The following is an 11,729-nucleotide window of genomic DNA, read 5'->3' on the forward strand; positions in this document are numbered from 1 at the left end:
AAAGAAAGAAAGAAAGAAAGAAAGAAAGAAAGAAAGAAAGGGACCCGGACAGATCTCCAAGTCATGCAGTTGGTATAATGCTGAGGCGCGCATGCGCACAGATGAGCTGTAGATCTGACGCGCACTCACTTCCGGTCAAGATGGCGGCCCAGCGCAGGAGTCTGATGCAAAGCGTAAGAAAGTCCTTTTCTTTAATCGCCAACACTCATTATAACTCGTTTACTTTCGGATGGTCTATAGATTCAACACACACGCGTATTAAAAGTGTCATAAGTGAATTAATCTTGAGTTTTAGTGCTTATTCAGTGTGTTGAGCTTCGGCAGTCTACTGTACATCTCTGACTTTACTGCATTAATTCCGATGTTTACTCTTCTCAATGGACTGAAGTATTACTTTATCGTGTAATATTAAACACTCTAGCACAATAACTGACAGTCTCTGGACCTAACCCAATGTTTACAAAAGAAATGTTTATATAAAATCCTGCCTGAAAGTCTAAAAGTTCTTGTTTTTCTGCACAAATATCGAATAATCCTTACAACAAGATATTTTTACTTCAGATAATAAATCTTGTTTTCTGAAAAGTGAAGTGAGTTTGTGCTTAAAATATGATCAAATATGTGCTGTCAGAAAAATCATCTCGTTTTCCCTTTGAATTGAGTTTATTTTTGAATTGAGTCCACTAGTAGATATTGTTATAGTTAAAGGCACACTATAAATTCATGTTCAAACATGCTAGCAATGTCTTTCTGTCTCTTTCCACTAAATTCAAACTTTCGTACGGCTTTGTCAGTCCAACATCACAGTTTGTTCCAACGAGCTTCACTGTTATATTCACTAACAAGACTTTCGAGTAGATTTATCTTGATTTAAGAATGTTTAGATACAATATTTAAATATATAGATATTATTATAAGGTGTCATTGTTACAGCATAATTACACAGATAGGTGCTGAGTAATATTAATTAACAACATGAACTTAATATATGGCTAGATTATTGTAACCACGCATAATTTACTATTAATACTATAGTAAGAATAACACGGACCCTGTGCGATATGAAAATATTATTATTCCTTATATTAATGTTTTTATATTGATACTTTTTTATTCTGAAAGCTGATAGCTGATATATTGGCAGATACATCTAAATCAAAATTTTTATGTAATTTTTGAAAGCCTGATTAAAAGCAAAAGTCTCACCATTAAAATCAATGTCCCAAGCACACTTTATGATTTTATGTATCCGATATGACAGACTTCTGTGTTGTGTGTGACGGATCAGATGTGTGTGTTTGTGATTGCAGCATCAGAGCTGGACCGATGATCTTCCTCTCTGTCAGCTGTGTGGCGTCGGGTCGGCCCCGAACTGCACATACGGGCCCGACGGGAAGGGGACCCAGAGCCACCCGAACGAAGACGGACACTTGCGCTTCAGGTGAACAGAACACACACACACACACACACACACACACAAATATCATAACCTCTGGTGCTCCTCGAAAAATGGTACGTATCTCGGTAAAGGTTTTGGCACTTGCTTTGTGAACAAACACACACACACACACACACACACACACACTCACTAGACGCTCGTTTACTGAGAGATCAACCTCGGCTTGATTAGATTTATGGCTTTGATTTTCTCACAGTTTTCGAGTAAAACTCGTTTTTGAAAATATGTATTTCATATAAAAATGTAAAATAGTATTTTTTGCTTATTTTTCAAAACAATAAATTAAAAATGCAACTTTTTCACTTCCACAGTTTAAGATGGAAATGTAATTTTTAAGGTCTAAGCTCAAAAAGTGGATTATAAATACAGCGTGAATATAATTCAGTGGTGCCATATAATACAAATGATTAAATTAAAAACTTTTTCAAACTAAAATATAGTACATTCATTTCATTTAAATAATCTCGGTTGTTTGTGACCGAAGAGCACCAGAGGGGCGGAGTCATGCTCAGTGTGACCTGATGTCACTTCCTGTTTCCTCCTCAGCACGGAGTTCTGCTTCCTGTACGGGGTGTTTAACGGGTACGACGGCAGCCGCGTGTCCAGTTTCGTGTCTCAGTGTCTGACGGCCGAGCTCCTGCTGGGTCAGCTGAGCGCCGGTCACACCGACTCGGACCTGCGCAGAATCCTCTCACAGGTACCGGCCCGTCCACGGCTGTCACACGCGGGCTGCGCTGGTCTTCTCTCCTCTAGTGTGTCGTATATCGACTGAATCGCTTCAGGAACAAGAACAAATGTGGGCGGGGCTTGATTGTGTCTGTGGGGAGTTGATTGTGGTTTGCTATAGAGAGCCTAAGTCCCTCCCCTTCCGGTCGACCACCATGGGACCTTATTTCGGAAAAATATTGAATGGTAGTCAATGGCGAGAGACGACAAATATTTTGATCTGGTTTGAATTGTGCCCTGAATTACACATATGATGTTTGTCAATTTAAAAGATACATTTTAAAGTAAAGAAAGTCGCAGTTTGATGTAAAACCGTTGAGGTATAAGACTGTGAAAATACGTAATTACAAAGACTACAAACCCCAAAGGCGCACATTTTCTCCCAATGAATGAAGCTAACTTTGCTGAGGCTAACGTCTGTCGTTGTTTCTACAGTCTTACGTTATAATCGTAACGTTACGCCGTCATACCCGAGTGTTTTGTCCCAGACTGCACACACACGAGCAGCGGATCTCACTCGTTGTTTCGCTTCCTGGGAAATGTAGTTCATAGAGCGATTATCACATAAAACTAAATGTTACTCTTCTGTTTTATGACAAACCGCGACGTTTTTGACTTTCAGAAATATCTTTTAAATTGACAAACATCATATGTGTAATTGAGGGCAGATAAAAGATAAGTTGTCTCTCGCCATTGACTACCATTCATATTTTTTCCGAAATAAGGTCCCATGAGCCGGAAGCGGAGGGGCGGGACTTAGGCTCTCTATTGGCTGATCTCCTGTGAGTGACAGGTCACCCTTGTAAACAGACTTGTAAACCATTTGAATTATTGAAAGACAATATATGTGAAATTAGTGTTTAATTTTATTGATAAAGCAATCTCTCCACACATAATGAATCTGCAGTCCGTCAGATATCGAGGCGTTTCGCATTATTATTTAATGTTTAGTTCTCAGTCACGTGGATGATCGGTGTCTCTTCAACCCTCAGGCGTTCGATGTCGTAGAGAAGAGCTACTTTGAGACGATTGACGACGCTCTCGCTGAGAAGGCTAATCTCCAGACACAGCTTCCTGAGGTGAGCACACACACACACACACACACACACACACACACGAGAAACTCACAGCACATCATATCAATCATTAATATTCCACAATACGGATGTGTGTCGCTTAAACACCGTTGGGAACCCGCGCGACACTGTTTGAGTGCGTCTTTTTACTGTTGCACTAGTGATGAGTGTGTGTGTGTGTGTGTGTCAGGGTGTGTATCTCTCCCCTCAGACGCAGAAGATGGCCGAGCGACTGAAGGCTTTAGAGCAGGAGGTTTCAGGAGGAGCCACAGCGATAGTCGCTCTGATACACAATAATAAACTCTACATCGCTAACGTCGGTATGTGCAACACACACACACACACACACATACACACACTCGCACTCACACAATCACACTCACCCACACAAACTCTCTCACACAAACACACACTCACACACAAATCTTTCACCTGTTGGATTGTGTAGTTCTTGGTTTCTGCAGATGTGATGATGATCAGTGTGTGTGTGTGTGTGTGTGTGTTTCAGGAACCAATCGGGCTCTTCTCTGTAAAACCACCAGTGACGGTCAGAACCAGGTGATCCAGATCGGCCAAGCGCACACAACCGACAACGATGATGAGCTGACCAGACTCGCCCAGCTGGGTCAGCACACACACACACACACACACACACACACACCTCCATACGCTCATGCTGCAACTGTCTTTATTAGTGATTCGTGTTGTTGCTGATTGTAATCGGCGTGTGTCTTAAAGGCGTCGTCGGAGTTGATGTGATGCTTTAGGGTGTTCATGTGAAGTTAGTAACACACACACACACTTTGGTTAAACTCAGGCCTGGATCCGGTGCGCTTGAGGCAGACCGGACTGATCTCGGGTCAGAGCAGCACTCGACGCATCGGAGACTACAAAGTCAAGTTCAACTACACAGACATCGACGTGCTGAGGTGTGTGTCACCTGGAGATCCCGCATCAGTGTCTCACACACCAACAAAGACGTGAACATGACACAGAGCCCCTGCCTGTCAATGTCACTTTATAATGATGACAGCTGTTGAACAATAATACACATAATAAAACTTAATACAGATAATCACACAAAACTATCGCATAATTTATTAAATGCTATAAATGCTAATAAGAGTTCTGGTCAAATGTCCTTATTATTTGTTTTTATCATATTTAGTCATCCAAGTTCTTTTAGTCTCATCTTGGTCAAATAAAACCGTAATATATTCATATTTTAGTCACATTTAGTCATTTCTCACCATTATAATTGCGATTACTGATCACACATTGGTTGTCATTTAAGAAATTTCTGTTTGCCTTTCATCAGAATTATCGCACAAATCAACTCATATTTATTTGTACTCATATTTATCATGTACATTAACACACTTGCATTTCATACGTTATGAAAACTGGTAAAACAAGAAGATGAAATGGAAAAAATTCCCAATATTAATGCCCAAGATGTTTTTCTTTTTAAAAGTATGAATGTCAAACGATTCATCACGATTCATCGCTTCAAAAATGTTTTGTTTACGTAATATATATCTGTGTGTAATTATTTTTTGTATAGTATATAAATACACACACTTACATATACATATTTAAGAAAAATTTGTTAGTTATATATCAAATATATATATAATCTGAGTTATATATAAACAGTATATACATGCAAATATTTCTTAATTATGTATATGCATGTGTGTGTGTGTGTGTTTATATATACACAAAATAATTATACACAGATATGTATTATGTTAACACAAACTTTTTTGGATGCGATTAACGGTGATGATTCGTTTCACAGCCCTAATTAATGCACAGACTAAATGGTCCTGTTTTGGTCATGTGTCCTCAGTGCAGCAAAGCATAAGCCAATCATCTCCGAGCCGGAGATCCACGGTGGCCAATCGCTGGAGGGCGTGACTGGGTTCCTGCTGCTGATGTCAGAGGGCCTCATTAAAGCGCTGGAGTCGGCCCACGGACCCGAGCAGGTCAACCAGGTGATCGCCCGCACCAATAAAGAGTTACACGACAGTATCAAATATGACCGAAATTCTTTTTTTTAATTTCAATGAAATTATTGTACCATATTGTAGTTCGATAATGTTTATATATTTAATATTTTGTATGGATATTATAGTGCTGTATTAGATATACACTGTATTTAAAATCCATTTATTCACTTTTTGAGCATAAACCTGAAAACTAAATTTCCAACTTTAACTGTCGTAAATCTTGAATGCTTTAAGACCCTTTTACACTGAATCTGAAATTTTCGCATGTTAAAAAATAAATACGACCTCACATTATGTCAATCACGCTTGCACACGGCCTCAGAGGCTCTCGTCCGTCATATAACAATCTATAAAGTTCAATTTTCTTCGTTTTTCGCGTCTGTAGCAACCGTTTGAACGGTGTTTTCGAACGAAAATTTCGGACTCGGTGTGCAATGGCCTTTAGAGCGACAGGCGTAAGTCTGATGTCTTTTTAAAGACGACACTGCAGATTATTGCTGAAGGGAAAAAGTAAAAAAAAAAAAAATTAACTTTTATTGTTATTAAAAACGCACAAAAATACTATTTACATTTTTTATATGAAATAAAACATATATTTTGAAAAACACATTTTAGTCTAAAACTGCAAGAAAATCAAAGCTATAAATCTAAACAATCTGTGTTCCAAATATGCAAGTGCCAAAACCTTTACCAAGTTCGATCAAGTAAAAAATTATAATAAAAACAAAATTAAAAAAAAAAAACGTAATTTTTTTTGGTCAAAATTTTGAAGTGATGATGAATTTAAATTAGAGCTGCCGAACCGAACTCTATTTCTGAGGCTCCAAAAACAGTGGCATAGATTTGATATCCTGAACTACATTTCCCATGATGCCCTGCAGGAGGTGGTTGCCATGGTAGCTGCAGAGTTGGCCCAGCAGGGCACCCTGGAGGCGGCGGCTCAGTCGGTGGTGGAGCGAGTCAAGCGCCTTCATCACGACGTGTACGTGAGCGGCAGACAGAGAGCGGCACACTGCGCCAAACACGAGGACATGACTCTGCTGATCCGAGTCATCAACGACACACTCCTGGACGGCTCTCTCACGCCCACACAAGGTGAACCAGCTGATCATCGCCTCACGGACAACACTCAACACTTCTGCTATTATTCTTCAACTGACGCCTCTAGAAATAGAGCTGATATTTGACTAGATTCACATTTGTAATGCTTTTAACAACATGATCAGAAATACAGTAAAACTGTGAAAGTCTTCAATGTCACATGATCCTTCACAAATCACTATAATATGATGATCAAGAAACATTTATGATTATTAGCAGTGTTGAAAACATTTTTTTTTAACATATTCTTTGATGAATGGAAAGTTCAAAAGAGCAGCATTTATGTGAAATAGAAAGCTGTTGTGAAATAATCATAACTGTGTGTTGATCATCAGATCCTCATATTAGAGTGATTTGTGAAGGGTCATGTGACACTGAAGACTGGAGTAATGATGATAAATCACACCTTACTGTATATTCACATAGAATACAGTCATTCTCATAATATTTAACATAATTGCTGTTTTTTTTAAGCATTAAAAATCTTACCGATCCAAAACTGTCGACTGGAAGTGTATAAATAGTTCAAAATAAGTAATTTTGTATTCTTTCACAAATAGGTGCATTTATGCAGAGTGTGTGTTTATGAGTCTTGCATCCTCACACACTGACTCCGAGTGATGTGTGTGTGTGTGATTGCAGGCGGGCGGATCTACCCTGTGTCGGTGCCGTACTCGAATCATCAGAGCACCAGTAAGACCAGCGTCACACTGTCACTGGTCATGCCGGCGCAGGGAACACTGACCAACGGCTCCAACACAGCGTCCACACTGGAGGGAGACACACCCACCGCTGGGTAACACTCTCACACACACACACACACACACACACACGTTTGTTTTTGATGAAATAAATGCAGTGTTCGTGAGCGGAAAAGACTTCTCCCAACCAACCATTTTTAAAGGTGCCTTATAATGTTTTTTAAATTATTTTATAATGTTTCCTGGGTTGTCCTTATAATGTTAGTGTGTTTTTTAGATCAAAAATAGTCATAATTTAGTTGATAGAAGTAAGTTGTTAGTTGAAATAAACAGTATTGAACGATTTTGAGAGAAAGATTAACGTTACCCGTCTGAACTTGAACAATACACATCAGAAAGTGTAACGTTACTAGTCACTCGATCCGAGGACAGCTATTGGCCCAAGTTGAGGAAACAGTCGTCAGTGAAATGTTTGGAAATTTCCAGAGAAAATAAAATTAACCCATTGTTCCTTTCAGAGGCTCGGATGAAGAAACTAAAAAACACTTGTGTGTTCGTGTGTACGTCCGAACACTGATCGACGGCCATGCTTCGACTGCGCAGCTCCGCCTGTCAGTGAACATGGGCTGGCATATGCAAATGTCTGGAGTCATACATATATTAATGATCCCGACTGTTCCGTCACAGTCGGTGTTATGTGGAGATTCGCCTGTTTTTCAAAAACGAGATTTAAGTACTAAGGATAAAACAGTGGCGTTTGAGACTCACTGTATGACATGTCCATGTACTGAACTCTGGTTATTTAACTATGACAAAATAAATTCAATTTCACATTCTAGGGCACCTTTAAAATCCTAATTATTCCAAATTTTTGGCTATCATTTTTGTTTTGTTTTATTTAGTTATAAAGTTAAACTAAATCAAAATTAGAAAAATAAAACAATTATATAAATATATATATATATATATATATTGTATTTCAGTTTATTTCAAGTAGTGTTTTAGTTAACTATAGTAACCCTGCGCCTCAGCAATTGTAGTTGAGTTTATAAGCGTATGCAGATCAATAACACACACATCTCTCTCCACGGCCCCTCACTTAACTGTAGTCTAATGACTCCTCTGATTCCCCTGACCGTAGAAACCTTACCGTCTATCAGTGAGAGTCCTGACCACGCCCCCACCCGTGTCTCTGACCCCGCCCCCATCCTCACCTGTGTCTCTGACCCTGCCCCCATCATCACCTGTGTCTCTGACCCCGCCCCCATCATCACCTGTGTCTCTGACCCCACCCCCATCCTCATGTGTGTCTCTGACCCCGCCCCCATCATCACCTGTGTCTCTGACCCCACCCCCATCCTCATGTGTGTCTCTGACCCCGCCCCCATCATCACATGTGTCTCTGACCTCGCCCCCATCATCACCTGTGTCTCTGACCCCATCCTCACCTCTGTCTCTGACCCCACCCATTTCTCTGTCTCTGACCCCGCCCCCATCCTCACCTGTGTCTTTGACCCCGCCCCTCTCTCTGACTCCGCCCCTCTCTCTCTGTGTGTCCCGCCCCTCAGCCAGAGTCCCACAGCGACGCTGCAGTCGACGAACACACACACCCAGAGCTCCAGCTCCAGCTCGGGGGACGGCAGCCTGTTCCGGCGCAGCCAGGCGGCTCAACCCGACGAGACCGGCCGCGTGCCGCCATACGTGGACTTCAGCCAGTTCTACCGGCTCTGGGGGATGGACCACAGCGACGGCCCGTCGGGAGAGATGGGCCCACAGTGACGGGACACACTCGAGCTCGTCGAGTGCGGGATGTGAACTCTGGGTCTGTGGTTAAAGGGATAGTTCAGTTTAAAATGAACATTAGCTCATGATTTACTCTTCCTCAAGCCATCCTTGGTGTATATGACACTCTTCTTTCAGATGAACACAGAGTTATCTTAAAAAATATACTGACTCTTCCAAGCTTTATAATGGCAGTGAATGGCTGTTTCTGTTTTGAATTCCATAAAAGTGCATCTATCCATCATAAAAGTGCATCTGTTCATCATAAAAGTGCATCTATCCATCATAAAAGTGCATCTGTTCATCATAAAAGTGCATCTGTCCATCATAAAAGTGCATCTGTCCATCATAAAAGTGCATCTGTCCATCATAAAAGTGCATCTGTCCATCATAAAAGTGCATCTGTCCATCATAAAAGTGCATCTGTCCATCATAAAAGTGCATCTATCCATCATAAAAGTGCATCTGTCCATCATAAAAGTGCATCTATCCATCATCATATGGTTAAATTGATATGCTTTTATGGACTTAAAAACAGAAACGGTCATTCGCTGCCATTATAAATGTTGGAAGAGTCAGGACATTTATTAATAACTCTGATTGTGTTTGTCTGAATGAAGAGTGTCATACACACCTGGATGGCTTGATGGAGAGTAAATCATGGGCTAATGTTCATGTTTGGGTGAACTCTCCCTTCATGAAAGCATGATAGTGGAGTGTGTGTGTGTGTGTGTGTGAGAAGCGTCAGTGTCACAGGAGACACCGGCTGTGTCGTGTGTGTTATTATGACAGTGCTGTCCTTGAGTCTTATAACCGTTCATTTCTCTGAGCTTCTTTCTGCTTCTGTGAAGTTTGACGTCTGTTTCCGGTAAGATAAGCAAGTGTGTGTGTGTGTGTGTGTGTGTGTGTGTGTGTGTGTGTTTCTGTTTCCTATAATAAACAGTAGAGGCTCTTATTTCCGGCTCAAGTTTTCTTACAGATGCACTGAAATGTCCATTTCGGCCGATAACAGATATATCGCCCGATAAATCTAAATCCGAATTTGTTTATCATTTTTGACAGTCTGGTTACAAAAGCAAGTCTCACCATTGAAACCATGTCAAGCACACAATTATAATGTTCTAGAATTAATTCTGTTCATTTGATGTAGCTTCTATGACAGAGTTGCGCTGCTCATGTTGCACTGAACCGTATTTTCAAGCAATTCAAAACCATCATGACGAACAGGGTCCTATAATCCATTATTTATCAGCTTTAACATATCGGCCAAATGTTCTTATTGCGGCGCCGACGATAACATTTAAAATGAACATATATCGGCCGATATCCCTCCTCTGACTCTGTGCTGTAATGCACTTGCAGACGAGCAACTCACTGATTATTTCGTTCATTTAATTTAAGGAAGAACTAATGTACAAGTCATTTCATGTGCAAAAAAAGCTGTCTTTGAATGTCTGATCTTTTTGATTTTCAATATGCATGATTTGCAATGTGTTTCTCAGAATGAGCCACAAGGTGGCGCTATAACCAGTGGATTTGCTTCCATCTCAAGCGAGACTTCTTGTTTTGAATTTCCTGGACATCACATGTTATTTTAATGATGAATCCTCTAATGGAGAAACCATGATCAGAACACACACACACACACACACACACACACACACATACTGGTGTTCACGAACACTTCACAACATGATCAGGTCCTGCATGTACTTGTGTGCGGACGCTACTTTTGCTCATACAAAGAAGAACTGAAGGGTTAGATGACTCAGATCTTTCAGAAGTTTTTCATGTCACGATCTGTCAACATCAGAGTCAAATATGTTTCATTTAGAGAAGTTCATGTTCTGTGGGGTTTGCAACTTTTGCAACAAATATATATATACAAATATGTATATATGTATGTGTGTGTGTGTGTGTTTGATCATTTTTCTTACAATAACTTTGTGCTGAATTACTGATTTTGGGAAATGTTGTCAACACTCCAGTTTATAAAAATACATTTAATTATTGAACCAAAAGAGTATTAAAATAACAGGTTTCAACATACAGACAGGAAGGAATGCTTCAGACGATAGATATTGCATTATCATTATCATATTTCATCAAACATTCTGAAGGATAAACAAACCAAAAACTATTTTTATTTGAGTATTTTTTCCATTGGGACACATTTAAGATGGGAAGAATACATAATAAAGAACTTCTGAATTTTACTTATTTTTGTCATTAACATTAAACACTTTTGTAACGACTCAATTACGTTTACATATTTATTTAGCATTTATTTTTTTGTTTATGGGTGTAATATATTTACCATGCAAAATGTAGAAGTTCTTCACAATATATATCCTTTTAGGGATCATTTATAATTAACATTTCTTGGGGCAAGTAAAAAATAACTAACATCAGACCAACCCAATATATTATTATTATTATTATTATTAAATTAATTGCTTGAACATTAGCAACAATTATCATAATATAATACAACAAATGTGAGGAACAAAAAAAAACATTCACTAATTACAATAAATGAATATAACAATTGTTACGTTGTTGAGTTATGCTATCTTAACTTCTGGATAGAAACGGGAAGGTGACGGATTGCAAACCAAAATCACATTACAGATGTTTTATGTGTCTAAAAACAACTAGTTTTCATATGCGAGATCATTCTGGTGAGATCATAGTTGAATATCAGTCAGTGTTTTATAAAGATGTACCGCTGAAAAGGTTTAAATGAGGTCACTTCCTGTGCGTCATATTCATAAGAACGTTTCATATTTGGTAAAAGGAAGAAACTCCTGCAGTGACAGGGTTGTGTTCAAAAAATTTACTACAATAAATGAATATAACAATTAATTAATTA

General features: G+C 39.3%; 1 protein-coding gene across 2 annotated transcripts; it reads left to right on the forward strand.

The window, feature by feature from the left end:
• The first annotated feature begins 28 nt into the window (after window positions 1-28).
• tab1 (TGF-beta activated kinase 1/MAP3K7 binding protein 1) lies at window positions 29-9,232 on the forward strand. 2 transcript variants are annotated; one of them, XM_039656590.2, is made up of 11 exons: window positions 29-173; window positions 1,311-1,441; window positions 2,006-2,156; window positions 3,178-3,264; window positions 3,452-3,581; window positions 3,770-3,886; window positions 4,079-4,190; window positions 5,114-5,258; window positions 6,155-6,368; window positions 7,017-7,170; window positions 8,644-9,232. In XM_039656590.2, the coding sequence occupies exons 1-11, from the start codon at window positions 78-80 to the stop codon at window positions 8,852-8,854; spliced, it is 1,548 nt and encodes a 515-aa protein (XP_039512524.1). In that variant the 5' UTR covers window positions 29-77; the 3' UTR covers window positions 8,855-9,232. The 2 variants fall into 2 exon arrangements, with proteins under 2 accessions (XP_039512524.1, XP_039512525.1); XM_039656591.2 differs by having other exon boundaries at window positions 3,473-3,581.
• The last annotated feature ends 2,497 nt before the right edge of the window (window positions 9,233-11,729 follow it).

This window comes from Pimephales promelas, chromosome 8 (genome assembly GCF_988280905.1).
Source record: "Pimephales promelas chromosome 8, fPimPro1.hap1.1, whole genome shotgun sequence".
In the NCBI taxonomy this organism is placed as follows: domain Eukaryota; kingdom Metazoa; phylum Chordata; class Actinopteri; order Cypriniformes; family Leuciscidae; genus Pimephales; species Pimephales promelas.